Genomic DNA, 20,887 nt, shown 5'->3' on the forward strand with positions numbered 1-20,887 from the left:
CTAGTCATTCTTCATGTACCTAAACATTGCCTTGCCTCACGCCAGGGCCTTGGCAAGTGTTTGTTGAGGGAATACGTCTCTTGAATTAAAGCCTAGGGCCTCTTCTACATTACTACAGCTGCCTTCTATAATTACCAGCCTCCTGGAGTACATGGTAGCACTTTCAGACAGAAATAAATAAGTTCTTTAAGGAGGAAATCAGAGAGTAGGCTGCATGGTTGTTTTTGCCAACTCTTGACAAATCCCAAGACTCTAATAATGAGATAGGGCTCATGGAGTCCAGAAATCCATATATCACAAATGGTAGAAGAGGAGGGTCTTTACCAAAACAGGGAATGATTTCCAATGGACTAAACCAGCGGTCCCCAACCTTTTTGTCACCGGGGACTGGTTTCATGGAAGACAATTTTTCCATAGACCTGGGGTGTGGAATGGTTTGGGGATGATTCAAGTGCATTACATTTATTGTGCACTTCATCATTATTACATTGTAAAAAATAATGAAATAATTACACAACTCACCGTCACGTAGAATCAGTGGGAGCCCTGAGCTTGTTTACCTGCAACTAGACGGTTCTATCTGGGGGTGATGGGAGACAGTGTCAGATCATCAGGCATTAGATTCTCCTAAGGAGCATGCAACCTAGATCCCTCGCATGCGCAGTTCACACTAGGGTTGGCGCTGCCATGAGAATCTAATGCTCCTGCTGATCTGACAGGAGGCAGAGCTCAGGCAGCAATGTGAATGATGGGGGAAGCTTTAAATACAGAGGCATCTTTGCTCACTCGCTCGCCTGCTGCTCACCACCTGCTGTGCTGCCTGATTCCTATCAGGCCACAGACCAGTATCCCTCCGTGGCCTGGGGGTCAAGGACCTCTGGACTATACCATTGCTTTGATGAAGCAATACAGGATGTATAACAAGTCCAAAGATCAGTGCTCGGCTCCACCTCCACCAAAGGTCAGGTGATTGTTCTCATTTCTGTGGCTGATGATTCTATTCTGTTCAATCTAGACTGTTTTCTGGATATTTCATGTTGTTCCTGACCCCTGAGAGCTCTGCTGGAATGTCTGTTTTTTTCCTCGAAGGACTTTATTATACATTTAAAGTAATCTACAGAGATAACCTTTATTTCAAAGGAAGGCCTTGCTTTTCCCTTATCTATTTATTCATCAGAATGATGAATGCAGTACAGCTGCACTCATGGGCTCAGAGTCTGTGTCTGCACTGCTCTTGACTGCTGCTTTATTTCTGGGAATTCAGTATTCTTCCACCATTGTGGAGTGAGACAGGGTTTTACATTTCTTTGCATAGACAAAGTCTCATACTACTTTGTGTCTAAACTGGGAAATGACTTTTCTTTTTGGGGGAAAACTGTCTATCATAATACATTGCTCTGTAACAATGTTATTTTGCAGTAGTAACTTGGGAAGTCACTATTTTTTTTTTTTTTTTTGAGACAGAGTTTCGATTTTGCTGTCCAGGCTGGAATGCAATGGCCTGGTCTTGGCTCTCTGCAAACTCCGCCTCCCAGGTTCAAGCGATCCTCCTGCCTCAGTCTTCCGAGTAGCTGGGATTATAGGCGGCTGCCACCATGCCCAGCTAATTATCGTATTTTTAGTAGAGATGGGGTCACTGCTGGCCGGGCTGGTCTTGAACTCCTGACCTCAGGTGATCCACCTGCCTCGGCCTCCCAAAGTGCTTGGATTATAGGCACGAGCCACCGTGCCCGGCCGGGAAGTCACTACTCTTAATGAGCAGTATAAGACCAGTTGTGATCATCTTCTGTTTATTAACTTTTATTGTCCTTGTCAAACCTTTTAATACTCACATCTTTACAATACTGAAATTTCCTAAAGCAAAGGAAGGTGATACAAATTTCCCGCAGCATTATTCCTGGAGAAGTTAGAAGCAAGAACTAAGGATTTTTATCTATTCCTTGCATTGCGTTAAATTGCATCTAGAATAAGTGTATTCTTCTTAGTAATAAAAAAAGCAGCTAATTTTTTGTTGATTTCTTACGCTGTGGCTGGCCCTATTATATGTTCATTAGCAGGACTCCAGAGCATGGGTGATTACTTTCTGCACAGCTTGCTTCTGGGATGGAACAGTCACTCTGCTTTTTAGCCTTATGTTGCTGACACATTTTTGTCCCAATAAGTCTTTTTCTTATAGATTAGTGTTTCAGTTGTATATTGTTGCATAACAAATAGTCCCGAACATAGAGGCTTAAATTGTCACCAGTGTAGCTTAGCTGGGGAGTTGTTTTGCTGGTCTTGCTTGGGTTTCCCATGGGGATGCAGTCAGAGGGTAGTTGGGGCTGAAATGTTCAATATGTATCCACTAATATATCTGGTGCCTTGGGGGAATAGCTAGAAAGATGGGCTCAGCTGGCATGCTGGAAAGGCTGAGCCTCTTTTCTCTCCACGTGGTCTCTCCATATGAACTGTCCATCACTCTCCATGGATCAGACTTAATCCATGGTAGCTCAGGGCTTCCAAGAGCACAAAAGCAGAAGCTGCCAGGCACAGCATCACTTCTGCCACCTTTTGTTGGTTAAATCAAGTCACAGGGCCAGTGCAGATTCAGTGTGGGAGTGGATTACCCAAGGACATGAATTTTGAGGGCATGGTTCACCTGCTCCCAGGTTCCCAAGTTTGGAGACTTGCCTTCACGGCTTGCCAGTGTGACCTATCTGGAATCTGATAGTATACTGGGTCTGAAGAACAGAGGCAATTAAAATCCTGGCTTTGTCACATTTCAGCCCTGTGACTTTAGACAGATTACTGAAGCATCTCTTAGGTTATAATTCTTTCCCTGTAAAAAAGGGATGATAGTAATAGTCGCTATTACTAATTGAGTGTCACCCTGTCCCAGGCACTGTTCTAAGCACTTTATTTACATGAACTTATTTAATCTTCTCAGAGGTCCTGTGAAGTAGCTACTATTACCCTCTAAAATTTACAGGCAGAGAAACTGAGATTCAAAGAGGTGATGTCCCCTGCCCAAGGTGGCAGTATTAGGATTTGAAACCAGACATTGTGGTTTCCTAGTCTGTGTTTTTAATCAAGCTCTGTGTTAGCTTCCACGAAAATCGTGAGACATCAGTGGGATATTGCAAGTAAATTGGTGCAGTGTGTAATACATTGTAAATGCATAATAATCATAATGGTTTTGGATATTCTCAGTATTAGCACCATCCTGAGATGCCTAGTTTGTCACAATTGCCTTTCATTTCTTGGTTGAGTGAGTACAAGCTGTTCATTCCCGTTTTTCTTTATGTGATTCTTTGCAATATTCCCATTTCATATTTGGGTCCATCTCAAATATAATTTGTTTCTTGGGTTTGCTTCCTGGTATACAGCCAAGGGAGTCTAAGACTCTCCTTTTAGGAAACAGCTGTAGATTGATGCTCTGCCTCTAGCACATCACTGTGGCTACAAATCTATCTCTACTGAAGATGCTGCTGATGATTAGACTTGAACTCCTTTTCCCAAGGCCTCATTGCTCTATTTAAGATCCACTGGGACACTCCGAATGATATTGCGAACTATTGAAACCAGCTCTTGATGTTCATATTTTTCTCCTCCCATCTCCAGGCCCTCAGGCTGGGGCTGTTTCCTGACATATGAGTCTGTTTTTCTATCTGCTTCCTCCCTCTCCCTTCCAACTTACTCATCAGGGTTTTCTGACTTACTGATTGTTGACTGTCTGTTGTGTGTGTATGTTTTTTAATAGAATTAAGACAGTCTTTCTGCTACTTAGGCCTGGCTGAGCATTGCTGCAGCTGATGTGAAAAAAAAAAAAGATTAGGAGTTATTTTTGATTTTTCTTTTGTCCTCTCTCCCCACATCCAACACATCAGCAAGTCCCATTGGTTCTGCCTTCACAAGTTATCCTCAGGTTGCTCCCTGATCCACCACCAGCCCTGGTGTCCCTTTAGAACACCTTTCCCCTGCACGCATGGACAAGGCCCCTCCCCGATGTCACAGCTTACATATTCTTTCCCACCATTTGAACATTTTCCATACAGCATCTAGAATGGTCTTGGAAAATAGTGTCAGATCATGTCCTTCCCTGCTGAAACCCCTCCAGCGGTTCTTCCATTGCATTTACATAAAATTTAAGGTCTGACCAGAGCCCACAAGGACCTACTTGTTGGGTGAGACCTAGGCCTACCTCTGTAATCTCACCCCATCACCCTCTTCCTGCTGTATTTTATTTGCAGCACTTACCACTACCTGGAACTTTTTATTTTTCTTGTTTACTGTCTGACCTACCACCATTCCCAACCCTCTCACCCCAACCCCTGCATAGAAAGACACCAAGGGGCAGGGGCAGGGGCAGAAATGTGAGTTTGTTCAGCACCATACACCCAGCACTTGAAATATGTGCCTAGCATGCAGAGGTGTGGGATTCGTAGTTTTGAACGAATGGAGGCATAAACTGCTTCTTTATATGGGAATCTACCTCTTGGCTGGTAGTCTTCTTATATCAACCATTTTCATAGCTTTGGCTTATTTATTTATTTGAGACGGAGTTTTGCTCTTGTCACCCAGGCTGGAGTGCAATGGCATGATCTCACAGCAACCTCTCCCTCTTGGGTTCAAGTGATTCTCCTGCCTCAGCCTCTCGAGTAGCTGGGACTACAGGTGTGCACCACTACGCTCGGCTAATTTTTTTGTAGTTTTAGTAGAGACGGGGTTTCACCATTTTGGCCGGGCTGGTCTCGAACTCCTGACCTCAGGTGATTACCTACCTCTGCCTCCCAAAGTGCTGGGATTACAGGTGTGAGCCACTGCGCCCAGCCCAGCTTTGGCTTTTAATTTGCAGATCCAGGGATTTCTTTTGAATACTGGCTCAGCTACAGAAATAGAATCCTTAGCTTTGTAAAAATCAGCCACATTACTTTGTATTTTCAAGAATGTCATGCAGTATACTCCTGAATGATTCCATGAGATAGGTGTAAAGCTGGGTGGAGAAGGGGGGCACATAACATAATTCTTTTTCTTGTAACTGTGTTACAGCGGCATTCGTATTTCCTTGTGATATCTGCCTTCCATGTAAAGGAGGTATTGCTGTAAATCACCAGCAATACAACATAGACAACATTTTCTCTTTAGATAGCCTCTTTACCACTATCCATGAGCAGTAGCTTTTCCCCATCAACTCAGCAGACCTATCCCTGCTGTAGTGATTTCTGGCACTTTCTGAAATCTGAATGGTATTGGTGAACTCTCTAGCTTGGTAGCATTTTTTTTTCTTCTCAGTTTCCTTCCTTCTCATCCCAATGACCATTTCCCACGAGGAGTTTCAGTCCCTTTGTGACGTTCACGTTGCCTAACTGTTCATACGTTTCAAGCATTTTTGGTCTCAGTCCAGACTGATCCAAACCAGATTTCTAAATGCCCTTACTTAGTTCCAAAGGAGTTTGAAATTAGAAATGGAAAGAAAGAGAAAAAAAGTGAAAAATGAGGAGCACTAATAAATGGAAAAAGCTGACTGATTCTAGACCTAAATGATAAAAGACAAAATTGGAAAAGGCTTTGAGCAATAGGTCCCCTAAAAACATCCAGTTCATGTGACTTAGCCAAGTGGAAATGAACAAGAATAAGAATGTGTCCTTCTCTTCTCTGGTTTCAGATAATTGCAAGATCACATTAAGGGAAGAGAAAGACATGGAGGAAGAGAAAGCAAAGCATCAGGACAGGCTTGAAGGTAGTTTTTGGGAAATAACGTAATATATGTACTGAAATGTGGAACTTAGTGGAAGCAAATAGAACAGAAACCTACTAAGTTTTTAAATGAGGTAAATTGCTGTGAAACCATGAACCTGGAATCAAAGGGTTTTCGATTACTGAGTCCTAAAACCAGTTTCAGGCCACCATACTTGCACCAGAAGGCTGGCTATTGAAGCTGGGTAACCCCCAAAGGTGGCATTCTCCTCAATATCCACTGTAGATATGGCCATGGTGGATAATGGAAAAGGGAGACCCTTCAAAAGGGAAGAGTCAGAGATCACAGAGGATAGCGACAAAGGAGTCCTTCTCAGAAAACGGAATCAGGGTTGAATATAAGAACTTAGTCTGAGGCCTTCATAATGCTCTCCAAGCAGCATTTCAGAATTACTATGAACCATAATGGCCGATATGTTTTCCTCCTTTTCAAACGAGGGTTTTAATTTGCTGATACTCTGTCCCTCCGCCACCATCATGTATTGGGTTTGTGTAGCGTAGGGGCTGGATCTGGAGGCAGATGATTTTTCTTTTTAGCTCATAGGTCACTGGACCACCAACAGACATGATAGAGAGTACTGGAACATTGAGCTTTGACCTGGATGTGGTAACAGGATAAGTGTGGAGGAAGAGTGAAACAGGTATTTAGTAACAAGAAGAGCAGACCATGTTAGAGACTGGTGGAGTTGATCAAAGTCTGTTTCCTTTGCCTTCTATGTGCAGAGCAGGCCTACTTCCTTGATGTTAAATGGAGTCATGGGACTCAGTTCTGGCCAATGGAATATGTGGGAATTGAAGTACAATACTTCTATTTTTGACTCCTGCAAATGTCCTTGAGATCCTCCATGCTGTGGAGGGCTCTGTGGCCTCAGGGATGGCAGAGATACTAGATGGAAGAATCCTGGGTCCCTGAATAATCTTGTGAGGCAGAGGCTCTGACATGCTTTGGAAAATGACATGAGCAGGAAATAAGAATTAATTGTGTCAAATAATCTAGCAAGCAAATCTTTATTGAGATTTCGGAATCACCTATTATCACAATTAGTCTACCTTGTTCAATGCAGCCATTAAAGCTACTTGCACTGAAACATATAGGGTATGTGTTGGTTTTACCTACTACCCTCCAATTTTTTTTCACCAAATAATTGTAGAAGGCTGATATGGTTTGGCTGTGTCCTCATTTAAACCTTAACTTCAGTTGTATCTCCCAGAATTCCCACATGTTGTGAGAAGGACCCAGGGGGAGGTAATTGAATCATGGAGGCTGGTCTTTCCCATGCTATTCTGGTGATATTGAACAACAAGATCTCATGGGTTTATCAGAGGTTTCTGCTTTTGCCTCTTTCTCATTCTCTTTTGCTGCTGCCATGTAAGAAGTGCCTTTCGCCCTCCACCATGATTATGAGACCTCACCAGCCATGTGGAACTGTAAGTCCAATTAAACTTCCTTTTTCTTCCCAGTCTCAGGTATGTCTTTATCAGTAATGTAAAAATGAACTAGTATAAAGACCTTTGTGGCTAAACCCCTACTTTTGATTGAGTCTGAATTTTCTCTTATGGCCCACATTGTTCTTTTTTTCTGAAATTAGTCAGTCACCAAGTATTACTGAGTGTCTAAACTCAGATCAACTACTTACTAGCTATGTGACCTTAAGCACGTGTTAGCTTGTTTGTGCCTCAGTTTCCATAAAATGGATATAATAATAGTACTTATCTTGGGTTTTTGTGAAAATTAAGTAATTTAATCAATACATAGTGCTTAGCAGAGCAGCTGGCACATAGTAAGTGCTCAATAAATGTTATAACATCATTGTCATTATCATCATCATCATCAGTTGCTAGGTATGTGCTTGGCACTACAAACAGCACTGAATGAGATATACAAGATTTGGTCTTCTGTGAGATGTCTGCTTATTTCAGGAGCCTTATTTTTGATCTTGTACTTGTTCAGCATAGTCTCTATCAAATACTTAATTTGAAGAGAAGGATTTTGCCTCCCTCTAATCAACTCCAGGAAACACTGATTACAGTTGAAGATGTTCTCTGTCTAGCTGAGTGTTCTGAGTAAGTATCCATGTTCTGTTTAGAGGCTGTGAGTGCAGTATTTGTCTGTACCCTGTGGCAATTGGAGTGGGAGGAATAGAGGAAGGTTAGCATCCCCATTGGTGGAAGGAACTACTTTCTGATCAGAGCCACTTCCTGCTTGGATTGGCTTCCTTCCAGCCACTTCCTACTTAGAATGCTAAGATAAAAGCAGCTGCCACTGTACCTAGAGAAAAACACTTTCCTTCTTTTTCTGTCCCTGTTCTCAAGGTCCACTGCCTAGCCATCTCACTTCTGATGGTGTACGGGCAACACTTGCAAGACCCAACAGGTTTAGAATCCTTTCCCTTCTTTATTAACCCATGAGAACCGAGGATGAACTTAAACAAGCGATGGCCTCATCCAGCCCCCACTCCATGCACTGAGATGCCTGATGTACCTGGACGCCTGAGTTAATGTCCTTGTGCTCATGCTGCTGGTGTGTGTCATCTCCCTATCACACACCGTTCAGTGATGCTAACCAGGCAGGCACACCCGCTTGTCTTGGCATGTTTTATGACGACCCAAGCTGCAAATATCAACATGTATAAGGCATATGCTCTTCTCTTTGTGTAATTTCAGGCACCAAAATATGCCTACACAGAGGGGTATGTGCATACAGACACATGCGTATTCTTTTTTTGCCTGGTAGAAATATACTTCTGTGATGTTCCTTCAACTCCCACACATGCCCCTCCATGGCTGGCACATCTCCTAATTATTCCCATCTACTCCCTCCCATAGACCTTTTGTGTGTATATTTTGGCACACATTTTCTTGGTTCCGCCTAGTTCCTTTCTCTCTTTCTTTCTCTACGTCCCTCCCTCTCCCTCCTCTTCACAGCTTTTAGGAAAATTTGTTAAACTATACACTCTTTATTATTAATGTACATTTATGAAAAATTCTTCACAGTTACAAAAGTGCATGGTTATAAAATCATCTCCATACAAAGGTTGGCATCTTCCCTCTAACCCCACCCCCCCCCCCCCCCCCCGCCCCCCCCACCCCCAGACATTAGCACATTACAGGACAGTGCTTAGAAAAACTGAGAGCTCTGTGGATCCAGCTCTCCACCCAGTGCTGTGACAAACACAATAGCGATTTACAAAGGACTGTGTGACTCCTTCATTTCCCTTTTGCCTCTTCCTGGGGTGGGGAAGAGCAGACAATTTTCTCTGGCTTTAGGAAGATGTCCTTTTGAGGAATGGATTAAGATGTATCATTTTACTCCTCTACTGCTGGAAAGGATGTCAGCAAAGACACCTATAGGGGGAAATGGAAGCTGGGAGGTCTTCCCTTAGGGTTGAAGACAAACACCTGTCTTGATCTGTTCAAATTTCATACATGTACCTCCCTGAAAGGAGCCATGAACTTCTATAGCAACTCTGGGTTCCTATTTCTACAAAGTTCCCTAGGAATTCCTCTAGGAATGGGGAAAGAGAGATGAGGGTTTGTCTAAAGGGGGACCAGAGATAACTGGTCCAAAGTGGTGTGATTCAGATATAAGGGCTCTTCTAAAAAGGAATTTTCTTGGCCCAAACCTTGACCAAGCTAAACTTTGATATCCTCTGGTCGAGCACAGAGGAAGCTTCTGCAATGAGGACTTCTCTGAGGGGCAGGAGAGAACAGAGGGAAGCAGCCAGAAGTCAGCTTCTCATATGGATGACCCTGCCACAGATTTTTCTCCTTCTGTATTTTCTGAGCATCCAGTCCTACCCTAAACCTGGTGGGGTTCCATCTTAATCTGTCAAGCAATGTAATATTAGGTTAGTGCAAAAGTAATTGCGGGTTTTGCTATCACTTTTAATGGCAAAAGCCACAATTACTTTTGCACCAACCTAAATAAGCAGATGGCTCAGTGGACGATGTCAGAGAACTGAACCCAAATTCTAGAGAGATCTGTCCTATGTCAGCAGACCACCAACACACAAGGAACCTCACAGACAGACATACAGATGCAGAGATACTCCATCGCATACATATTAACCAGTTTGGACAATTTGAATGAAGCCTTGTGGTTACCAGGGATGTGGGAGCAATTGCAATGAGGATTGCTAGATTATCTTTAGAAGCTTGCTTCTCATAGCTTGGACAAGCTGACGGCAGTGGGGGAGAAGCAGGGAATTCCTTGGCAGTAGGTGGGTTGAATACTTTTCTCATTATGCTCTAGTAAACTGGGGCGCTTTTAGCAGCAGGAGAAACATCTGTCCTTTAAAACCCATGTATCCTGCTCAGAAAGGTTTGGCATTAATGGAGACCAGATTGTCCCACTAGAAAGGACAGTTGATGTCAAGGGGGCATTTGGTATCTTTTCTGGTTCTAGTCCTATGCAAAAAAAGTATCTATCTTAAAATATATCAACTATATTTTGGCAAACAGTAGTTCCTAGGAGACTATTATAGTATATGGTATCCCTCTATGGGCAGCTTTTCTATTTTGTCAGGATTATAGTTTCTAAAAGTTCCTCTCCAGGTATTTAGGCTGTCAGCCTGGCTTGTCAGAAAACAGCTTGAGTTCGCCATCCTTGGTTATCACAGAAGACAGCAGGGCACAGTTCTGCTTCGGATATCAGACGTTGTAAGCAAGATTCAGGGGACACACGTTCAAGTACCTCAGGTCTAGCAGAGTTTCTAGAAGATTCTTTTGGTTGACTAGCTCAGGCAAGCACAGGGATGCCTTCCTGGAAGATGGCATGTTATCCTCCTTCATTCCTTTGAGGCTTTCCAGGAGGATGGGACGATGGAATAATACTGGAGCTTGGGCAAGGGAGGTGGAAAGCCCCTGTTTTAATTCTCCTCCTGGCCAGACTTATCAGCATGTCTGACTGTGCCTTAATGCTTTTCTCCTAAACTGCAGAGGCTCTCACCTGTAGCTTTCTTGCTCTTTTAGTATCTCTTGCAACACACACAGCAGGGCTTGAGTAGGAAGGGTTAACACAGCTTCCTCTCTTGATTCCCAAAGATCTAATTTTTCACGCGACTGCCTCCATGGCCGCCAGTGCTCATGTTTTGTCTACCCGTTGTAAAGCAGGAGTCTCCTATTCAGATGTTATTTGTGTAATCTCTGTTTCAGAGCCTGTAATTTGCCCTACTGGGAGCATAGTTCAATCTGTACAGCAGATGGGTTGACTGTCTTCTATTTAGCTGACCTACTAGCATATTCACGGCTGCTGAATTCCAGGGCCCTATTACCCAGCCCTCTGAGGCATTCTCTTCCCCAAGCACTTGGGAAAGCACTGGAAACAGAACCGTGTAGGGTTGAGTCCCAACCTTGCCACATAGACAAGTCATATCCAGCCTTGAGACTGTTTTTCCCATCTGTAAAACAAGATTACTGATGTTTGATTTACCTCCTGCACAGAGCTGTGAAAAGTCACGGAGACGAAGCGAAAACACTCATGAACTCTCCGGTGCTGAACAAATAGAGGAAAGATAATGATGCTGACGAAACTGACGAAGAAGACAACGGTGATGGTAATTGTGCTTTGCTCGTAAAGTTACTTGATTTTTGACTGACTGATTAGATGCAGTTTCCCTGAATGGAGCTGCCTACCACCATCCTTCTAGGGCTCATCCAGACAACTTTGGGTAAGTCACTCAACTCTCCATGATTAATTCATCTGTCAAATGGGGATAATAAAAACCACCAGGCAGTGTTGCTGGAAGAATTGAAAGAAGCAAGTCAGTAGCTATCAAAGTGCCCAGAGGAGTGCCTGGACCTTATTAGAAGCTTTGTCATCTCTAGTTGAATTTGAATTTGTACAACTCAAGAGGGAATGGTGATGTTCCCCAACTTGGATGGGGCAGTACAAACAGCACAGACTTTATCTTGCTCATAGTGGCATGTGACTTTCACCTCGCTGAGCCTTAATTGCCTCATCTGTAAAATGGGAACAACAGCGTTCAGCTCAATCTGTGTGTGTGTTAAAGGGAATGGTTTGTGGAGAGAGCTTTTCACAGTGCCTGACACTGACGAGGGGTCAGTATTTAACAGCTCTCTCGCCCTTATGCTTATGTGGGTGAGTTGCTTAGAAGAAAATGCAAAGCCTCATATGGTCGTAACTGTGCTGCTTTTGTCCTCTTTAAGCTCTGGGTACTGCCAAGCCATGGGCCATTGGCCCACAGTGCACTTTCCTGGTGAGACCCTGTGGCATGAGCACTGTGGCAAGAATGGTCACATGATGAGGGTCCCAGGATGCCGGGACGCTTGCTGCCCCAGTTGCTGGGCCTCCTGCCTCTCTCTTCTGAAGCCAATCATGAGTAAGAGGCAGGAGAAAGGGCACTGAAAGTGTCCATCCTCAGCCTGCTGCCTGAGACCAGTGTCACCACACTTGGTCATATGGGGGCAGTCACTGGGAGGTGGTCTCACCTGGTAGCTGCTGGTGGAAGGAGGCCAGGGGCTGGCATGGAGGTGTTCGTACTCCCCGGAGGCAGTGGCTGATTGCCGAGAGCGGACCGTTTTGGTGTCAGAGGGTGGGGAATAGGTTTGAGTTCTGTGCCACACCCCCTCTACACAAGTTTGTGACCAGGAACTGCTCATCTTCTCAACACCACGCACTATGCATACTCTGGCCTCTGCCATCTGCAGACACCCTTCGTTGCCTACCTGACAAAGTAGACATTTCTTGGTGACCCAGTTCACAAATCACTCCACCCTTATAATTCTCATGGACATGGCTAGATACAGATGATGGTTCCTACTGGGCGTCCATAATGATGTGCTCAGAGTCCTGACATATAGTCTTAAAGGAAATAGTTTTTGGATCTCTCTCCTTGACTAGAGGTAATTGCCTTGAGGGCGGGGACTGAGTCAATTCATCTGACGTTCCCAGTTCCTAGCGCACCAGCTGGCCCAAAGCAGACGTGCATACAAAGTGAGTGTCCCCACCTTGCTTGAGCCATGACTGAGGCAGCCAGGTCAATGTGGAACCAGAGTGGGCAGTCAGGGAGGGCGTCTGGTGGTCAGCGGCTGTGGCGGTCAGCAGCATGGAGGGATGAGAGGCAGCCATGTCAGATCTCTTCCTCTTCACTGGCCTTGCTCCAGCGGTGGCAGCAGTTGGCGGTGATGCCCAGGAGGAAGTTGGTGGCCACAGAGGCGATGGACACCACGAAGCCCACGAACGCAATGAACAGGTAATCATCCAGGGTCAGGGTCAGGTGGCAGGCCTTGAAGCTCTCCTCGGTGAGTGAGAAGAGTGGGGCGCCCTCAACTTCAGGGGGTCCCCGGCACTCAGCCAGCTGAGAATCTGTAACACAGAAGCCAGGGAGGGTGAGGTACCCAGAGAGGGAGAGGGGATTGGAGAACCCCTTAACCCCAACTGCTCCCTGGAAAAAGGAAGGAAGACATTCACTGTAGTTCTTCCGTGTGCCAAGAATCCTATAATCTTCTTTAGTTCCCTCAACAACTCTCAAGGCAAGGATTTTTATGTCTATTTCTACAGATGTGGAAAGCACTGTTTGAAGAGTTCAGCAATTTGCTGAAAGTCATATGGCTTTGACCCGTGGTAGGTCTGGGGCACCATCGTCTCTTACCATAACCTCCCGACTGCTTTCTGGGCTTCTGAAGGTGTCTGCCCTCAACCTGCAGCCTGGAACCTCACCAGCAGGTGACAAACCATTTCAATATAGTTGGCTGAGTGGTTCTTTCAAGCCTGAAGTCCTGGCATGTCTTCTCTACTTGAAACCCTTCCTTGGCTTCCCGTCTTTGAATGAAGCAAAAGCCAAGGTGCTCCCGTGGGCTCCAGGGACTCTTGCCCAGCTCTCCGACTCTGTTCCTCGTTTACTCTGCTCCAGACACATATACCTCCTAGTTATTCTTCCACATCCCCAGAGTGTCCCCTCAAGAGGTGGGGAAGGGATGCTTTTGCATTTGTCCCTTTGGGAGGGAGTTTCTCCCCTTGACCTCTGCACAGCTCAGCCCCCCAGTTTCTTTGTGACTTGGCTCAATGCCACATCATTAGTGAGGCCTTCCCTCTTTATGACTCTAAATAGCACCCCCACTTCACCTCCCCCTGGGCTCCCAATCTTAGCTGCTCTCCTCTATAGTATTTTTCTATGTAGTGTTGATCACTGCCTGAAAGTTCATTGGTTTCTTTCCTGTCTCCTCCCCTTTTCATATAAGCTCCTCCACGGAATCTTTAGCGTGAAAATAGTGTCCTTTCTATAGTAAGTGCTTGATGAATCTTTACAACATGAATACAAGACTCTGCCCAACTCCAAAGCATTGGGTCTTTCTACTACTTATGTGGCTTTTCTGGATACACAGAGTATAGGGTTAAAAGTATGGATTCTGGAGCTATTGGTCTGGTTTCAAATCCCCTCTCACCCCTTGCTAGTTGCACGGTTACGGGTAAGTTCTTTAACCTCTCTGTGTCTTGGCTTCTTCATTTGTCAAATGAGGATAACAGTATCTACTTCTTAGGCTTGCAGTGAGGGTTCAGTGAGTTGACATAGATGAGTTATATGTTATATATTAGTGTAATATATGTGATATATAACATATATTTCAATTATATAAATTATTATATTGGTTAGTTTCTCCAGACAGATCATTGGGGGTCATAGTCTGCACTCAGGCCTCTGAGGGAGGGGGCTGCTTTTTCCTGGTGGGGTTACTGTTATCTCCACCCTTGATGATCTCACCTCATCCTTCTGGGGTTGCTTTTATGAATGCACGATGGCTGTTAATGGGCTTATCTCACTCTGCCTGGGAAGTAAGGGTAGTGTGCAGGTGGCACTCCTGCCATGCAGCGCTAGGCACTGGCTTTCCTGCAGCCAGTCATTCCTTTGTTCAGTGGAATAAGTATTAATTAAGCTCTTACCTTGGGTAAGTCTTTTTTCTTTTGGTATTTCTGGCTCTCATGCTCTGCCTCTATAAGAAGGGGCCTCTATAGGAAGGGGATAATCCAATCTAAATTTCCTGAGAGTCAATAAGAAGACATTTTCTAAGTTATGCATTGTATAAATGCTATGTATTTATTCTGCAGTTTTTGAGGGCAAGGAATCAAATGATGGATTTGGATTGACCCTTTTGAGAACTGAATCAGCATCAATATCCTTGGAAATGGGGAGTCAGGTTTGGAAGGAGAACACAATCTTCCCCAAATCCCAGGTTGAGTGGTCCCTGGAGGCTGTGACTCCAGGACCTGTGCCCTGCTCAGGCCTGGATCCTGTCTGGGGTTGACTCACATGACTTCTCCTCTGGAAATCTGAAGAGGCTGAACTCTAAAGTCTATTATGTATGTGAAGCTGGCAGTGCTGAGACAGTGAGATGGGGAATGCGGCGATACTCATATGGACCAGCCAGAGGAGCCCCTGACAGTCATCGGTGGGACCACACAGGACACAGGATGGGAACGTGGAGGCTGACAAAGCTCACTGGTAAGTCAAGGCACCAGTCTTAAAGCCATGCTGTATCCCGGGGGCTTGCTTATGGACCTCTTTGCTCCATTTTTCCAAAAGCCATGGATAGTAGTGGAGTTCCACGAAGAAAAATGGAGGGAGCAGCTGAAAGGAACTAAAGGGAGGAACGTCACCTGGTTCTGCCCACACTGGCAAGTTTTTGTCACTAAGAAGAAGCACCCTGGTGAGTATGGCCTGATGTAAAGTGTGTTCTGTGGAGGAGCAGGGAACCTGAGTTTCCAGCTGGGCCTGCTTGCTTTGTCATCATGAGCCTGTGGACACCCACTGTCCCCCTCTGGAGCTCAGGTTCCTCACCTGTACCGATGTGTGAGACTACATTGATGCAATCTTGGATGCCTCTCCTGTTTTCTGCGAGTCTGAGCTTCTGCAGGGCAGCAGGGACCTCAGAGATCACAGAAAAGGAGTCCCTGGGTGTGGTGGAAGCTGAGTGCTTCGGTGCCCTTTCTGTTATTAGAGCACAGGACAGAGAGGGAAGGCATGGCCTGCAGAAGTTGAGCAAGTGGGGATACTGCTCCAGGCAGCCTCCCCCTCCTGCCCTCCACCATCGCCCCAACCCAGTCCCCAGCTATTTTGGTGCCAGAGAATTTCCTCCTACAGCTCCGTGGAAACACTGGAATCGTGACCCACAGCCCTCCCCAAACTATTTTGGTCTTGGGCTCCCCACTCAGTCCTCCTCCCCCTGTTACCGCATTCGGCATTGCTTCTTCTCAGCACGTGCTGAGCTCAGGTTCTGGGAAAGCCCTGGGGTAGGGCCTTCAGCTACTACTTCTGGTGCTTGTGCCAAGTCTTGGCGCTGTCACACAGGAGAGCTGGTGGCTAGGGCTGCAGCTGAACGTCGCCTGCCTCTGGGTCAGGCTCACATGCCACTGGGTTGAGACAACCATCAAAACCTGCGTGATTTGGGCTCCTTCAGGCCCCAGTCCACCCTCCGGTTGGGACTGGCTGGCTGAGTTGCCTCATCGCAGTGTTCCTCTCAGCCCCCTACCCTGTGTCCACGGTTTACACGGCTCAGAGCCTTGAATTTGGGGAAGGCCAGGTTCTCATAGCTGAGGTCCAGGTCTTGAAGCTGCATGAGGTCCTAGGACTCTACTGCAGCCCTTTGGCCAGTCCAGGACTCAGGCTCTGACTCTTCTGGTAGGCCAGAACCTGACTCTTCAGGATACAGTCGGGGAGACTGCCAGGACTCAAATCCTGGCTTCAACACTTAGCAGCTGTGTACCTTCAAATGAGCTACTGAACCTCTCTGTGCCCGTTTCCTCCTCTGTAGAGCAGGGACCTCATTAGCGTTCTTCTGAAGATAGGGAGAGATAGGTAAAGGTGCTTAAGAGAGGGCCTGGTAAATAGTAAGTACTAAGGTCTCAGGTTCCTCCTGGAATGTGTTGGTTCCATGGGACTGAAGTTGTAGCTCTGCTGAGATTGAGTTAGCCATTACTATTTATACGAGAGTTTTCCAACACATGGAATGCTAAAAAAGCAGTGTGGTAGAATAGAACAGGGCTTAGAAGTCAGATACATCTAGGTTTTATTCATGGTCCTGACGCTTTTTGATTTTTATATTTGTATTGTTTTTTTCATGGCCCTGCCACTTTCTAAGTGCGTGATTCTAGTCAAGCCTTTTTACTGTTCTAAACCTCAGTTTATTCACCTGGAAATGAGTATAATAAAAACGGGGGTCCCCTAAGATCATGCGTGCTAAGATCTTGGGTCACGGTGAAAGCTCAATCAGAACCACCCCGGATGAGCTATTCCCACCTGTTTACTACCTGTCTGCCTCATTAGGTCGTGAGCACTGCAGCGGTGAGGGACATCTATTTCATGAATGAATGGACCCTTAGTGCCTCACCATGTATTGCAAGGATTCGACAAACAACCTGTTGAGGGAGCTGGTATACAAAGAGGCAGGCCCACATTACAAAACACAGTAGGTGCTTTCTGGCTCTACATCCCTCCCCTTTCTTTGGAGCTTATGCTTCCACTGAGGCAAGCCCTCCCTGTTGACTGCCCCCTCCTGCCCTACCCCCATTACCTGCTGTACAGCGCTGGATCCGGTTTCGCAGCCACTTCAGCAGAGGCTCCATGGTGCAGCCGCACACCCAGGGATTGCCGCCGATCTGCAGGGTCACCAGCCCCGGTAGACCCTCAAGAGCCTCGAGGCTGAGGAAGGCCAGGCCCCCATAGCTGAGGTCCAGGTCTCGGAGCTGCACGAGGCCTTGGAAGGCGTGGGGGTGTACCCTCCGCAGCCAGGGGTTGTGGCTCAGGTCGATGTGGACCAGCCCATGAGCCTCCTGGAACATGTCGGCCGGCACGTGGCTGAAGTTGTTATAGCTCAGATCCAGGTGTGCCAAGCGTTTGGCATGGAGGAAGAGGCCCCGGGGCAGCTCCATCAAGGAGTTGTTGCGCAAATCCAGCACCCGGAGCTCCATGTAGCATGTGAGGTAGCCAGGCGGCACCGCTGTGATGCGGTTGTGGGCCAGGCTGAGGTTGCGGGTGTCCATTGGCAGGTCTGGGGGCACGGAGAATAGCCGCTGGCTGCTGCAATCCACCACCTGGTTACGGCATGTGCAAAGGACTGGGCAGCTGGTGCCAGCATCCGAGTGCATCAACCCGGCTGCCAGGAGGAGAGAGATCAGCAGCATCGCTGGGTGGGGTGGCCCGGGCCAGGGAAGCTGGGCCCAAGTGTCACCCATCTTAGGCAGCTGGCAACAGCAGTGCTGGAGGGAGCCCATGAGGACCGTGTTCACGGAATCGAGAGTCTGTGACACAGGAAGGCAGCTACATCAGGGGCCGGTGTCTGCGAAGGTGGGGCTTCTGAGCATGTGGTATCATGGCTAGAGACTTTCCCAGGAGCCTCTGAGCACCAGAGGGCTTCCTGAGATCCACGGGTGGTCCCCTTCCGGAGCCTAGGGGGCAAGAAACCCCATCGAGGTCCCCCAGGGTCTGGAATGATGATCAAAACCTGAGAGAGGGAGGGGACAGGATGGGGCTGGGTCAGCTGCCAGCAGGCCCTGGAAGAGTTCCTGCAGATGCTTTGTGTCCCTCTCACCCATGCCTGCTGGACGTTCCCTCTTGGTGCTGCGTCTGGGAGGGAGGGGCTGAAGGAGATGAAAGGTGCCCTTTAAAGATCCTTGGCACTTCTTCTAAGAAAACTTAAGTCCTGTCCCATGTCTGGGACTGATCAGGAAGCCAGGGCTGCACCTGGGTCTCCAATGTTGAAGGTCTCAGAGGCCATTTGTCCTGGTGGCCTGGTGGGCTTGAGTCCAAGGGGGTCCCAGGGTGGGTGTTTTGGGAAGAGAGCCTGGGAGGAAGTGAGTCTCCATGAGCCTCCTCAGCCTCAGTGGCTGCTGTAATCCCCAGGGAGCCTCTTTGTTCCCCAAAGAGAGGAGGACCCCTGGTGATGCCCACTGTCTGGGCCTCCGGGGCCAGAAGAGTCCATGAGTCCTGAAGGTGCAGGCTGGTTTGGCAACTTCTCCAAGTCAGCGCCTTCCTCAGCACAGCTCTGTATTCAGCAGGTGGAGGCCGAATTCCCTCTGTCAACAAGGAAAGCACTCAGGCAGAGAAATCCTGTGCCCTGCACACCCGCTTGTCCCTTCACCTAGGACACTTGTCTTATCTCTGTCTCTTTCTTTCCTCCCTTCTTTGGTCCCCCAACCACAAAGTTCTCTGCTGACTGTCTCTCAGGTGTGGGCCATGGCAGGTTGATACCCCACGCTCACATTTGCTGTCACCCACGAGCCCTCCCTGACCCAACCTGCAGCCCTTCTCCTCTGGGTTTCTTTCTTGGGTTAAATGGATTTTCTTCTTCTTATAACCCCGCCCCCATCAGTACCAAACAGGCCACCCTGGAACAACTCCCCAAGGAAAACATGCATCCACACTCTGGGGGTTTGCACACCCCTTTCAAACACTCTAAGCGCTCCTGTCTCCTCTTACACACACACACACACACACACACACACAGGCGCGCACACACCATTCTTCTGTGACTCCCCCACATTTTGCCCGGCCCCGCGCTCACGCCCGGCGGTTTTCGCTCCAGCTTCCTTCTAAACAGGCGATCCTGCAGACCCCTCCCCAGTCGACCCCCAGCATCTCTCCCCCGCCCCCCTGAGCGCACACCCCTCATCGCAGCACCCCTTTCCACACGCTGAACCCCCCAGCAGAGCGACCGAGAGTGATGCCACGCCCAGAGCCTCAGCCCTCGCGCCCGTGCCCCGCGCCCTCTCGTGCCTCCCCTGCCCACCTGCTGTGCTCGGTCCTCCCCTCACCCTCGGTCTGGCGCTATTTTCCTACCACTTGGAGCCTCAATCCCGCCCACCGGGAAATCACCCCAGCTCCCCTTCATGCAGACTCATTTTCCGGAGCCCCAGGTCTCCCACTGCACTCCCACAGGCCCCTTGAGCCTACTCACTCCGTTCCAAGGACGCAGCCACCAATCTGCCGCAGGCAGGCGCGGGTCTCCCTCCCTCCTCCTGGAATCCCCGCTCGCTCCCTGCTAGCTTCAGAACAGATTGCCTCCCCAGCTCTTCCCCTCCCCCGGCCTCTCCTCCTCCTCGTCTCCCGGATCCCTGGCCAGCATCTTCCTTGATTTCCCGTCCTGTGGTCCCCTTGCCCCTTCTTTCACCCCAAAGGAAAATCGCAGAGAAAGGATGCGTGGAAGAAAGTTCACAGAAACCAAATGCTCCTTTCTGAAACTCAGCTAGTGCCCAGGCTGCTGGGGTATAAGGCTTCTGCCAGGGCCAGGTCTTTCCCCTCCCTCCCCCCTTCCCGCCCTCTCCCTCTCCCTCCCTGCCTCCTTCCCCCTCTTCTCTCTCTTTTTCACTCCCCTTTTTTCCTCGAGGGCCAGGTACTGACGTTTCACTGTCTCTTAGCAACTGCCTCCACATCTCTGAGCAACAGGAGAACTGGCTGTGGACCCCACCAAGAAGAGAGAGGAGAGAAGGAAGCACCCGGCAGAATTCACAGCCTCCCACAGGATCCTGAGGATAGGGCGAGGGGAAGAAGGGGAGATGAGGGTGGGCAACTGGACGGGAGCAGAGAAAGAGGAGCAGGCAGGGAGACAGGGTTAAAAGGCCCAGTGGGAGAGGTTGTAGTAGGGGCAAGCCGTGGACCTGGAATTGGAGACAGAGGAGGGACAGCTTAAGGACATTAGACCCAGAAGGAAAAGCTAATACGGCTTGCAGTGAAAGGAGAAAGGGACTTAGTGGAGGATGTGTGGGGTGGGTGGGGAGTGAAGAATGGGGGCATTGAAGACAGGAATAAGCATGGAAACAAAAAAGACATGCGCATATGACAAGTTTGCTCGTTGATGGGATATATCTTTGTGGTGGCCACATAAAGTCTACTTAACCTGGGTTGGAATGTATTTGGGGCTCCAGGTACCAGGGCTTGTTAGGGGCCGTTATCACAGGAGAGACCTTTTTTATGTTCCATGATTGTCCCTAAGTCCTGACCCCATGGGCTCTCTGTGGCTAGGAGGCCTGGCTGGAGTATATCCATTTCCCCTTGGCTTGGGGTATGAGAAACTTTGGAATCCAAAAGGCCAACTTCTTGGCCAGGTGGGAGCACCTGGGGCTGTACAGGCACTTGGATCTGTCAAGGGGAAAGGAAGCTTGTGATCCTTTCTTCTTTCTCCAGGCCCAAGGGATTCT

General features: G+C 47.8%; 1 protein-coding gene across 2 annotated transcripts; it reads right to left on the bottom strand.

The window, feature by feature from the left end:
* Positions 1–8,673: 8,673 nt before the first annotated feature.
* Positions 8,674–20,019, bottom strand: LRRC55 (leucine rich repeat containing 55). Of its 2 annotated transcripts, none has more exons than XM_032283403.1 (3): positions 19,648–20,019; positions 17,266–18,766; positions 8,674–13,063 (listed from the first exon to the last, which is right to left on the bottom strand). In XM_032283403.1, exons 2-3 carry the CDS (start codon positions 17,963–17,965, stop codon positions 12,828–12,830), a joined length of 936 nt encoding a protein of 311 aa, XP_032139294.1. In that variant the 5' UTR covers positions 17,966–18,766; positions 19,648–20,019; the 3' UTR covers positions 8,674–12,827. The 2 variants fall into 2 exon arrangements, with proteins under 2 accessions (XP_032139294.1, XP_032139295.1); XM_032283404.1 differs by lacking the exon at positions 19,648–20,019 and adding an exon at positions 19,480–19,626.
* Between the last annotated feature and the right edge of the window lie 868 nt (positions 20,020–20,887).

This window comes from Sapajus apella, unplaced genomic scaffold, assembly GCF_009761245.1.
Source record: "Sapajus apella isolate SASKATOON/1434 unplaced genomic scaffold, GSC_monkey_1.0 scaffold14, whole genome shotgun sequence".
NCBI classification, from domain to species: Eukaryota; Metazoa; Chordata; class Mammalia; order Primates; family Cebidae; genus Sapajus; species Sapajus apella.

Coding starts and splice junctions, on each gene's coding strand:
- LRRC55 (XM_032283403.1), bottom strand. CDS start 17,965: ATGGGCTCCCTCCAGCACTGCTGTTGCCAGCTGCCTAAGATGGGTGAC. Junction 13,064..17,265: donor GATCCAGCGCTGTACAGCAG/GTAATGGGGGTA, acceptor TCTGTGTTACAG/ATTCTCAGCTGGCTGAGTGC.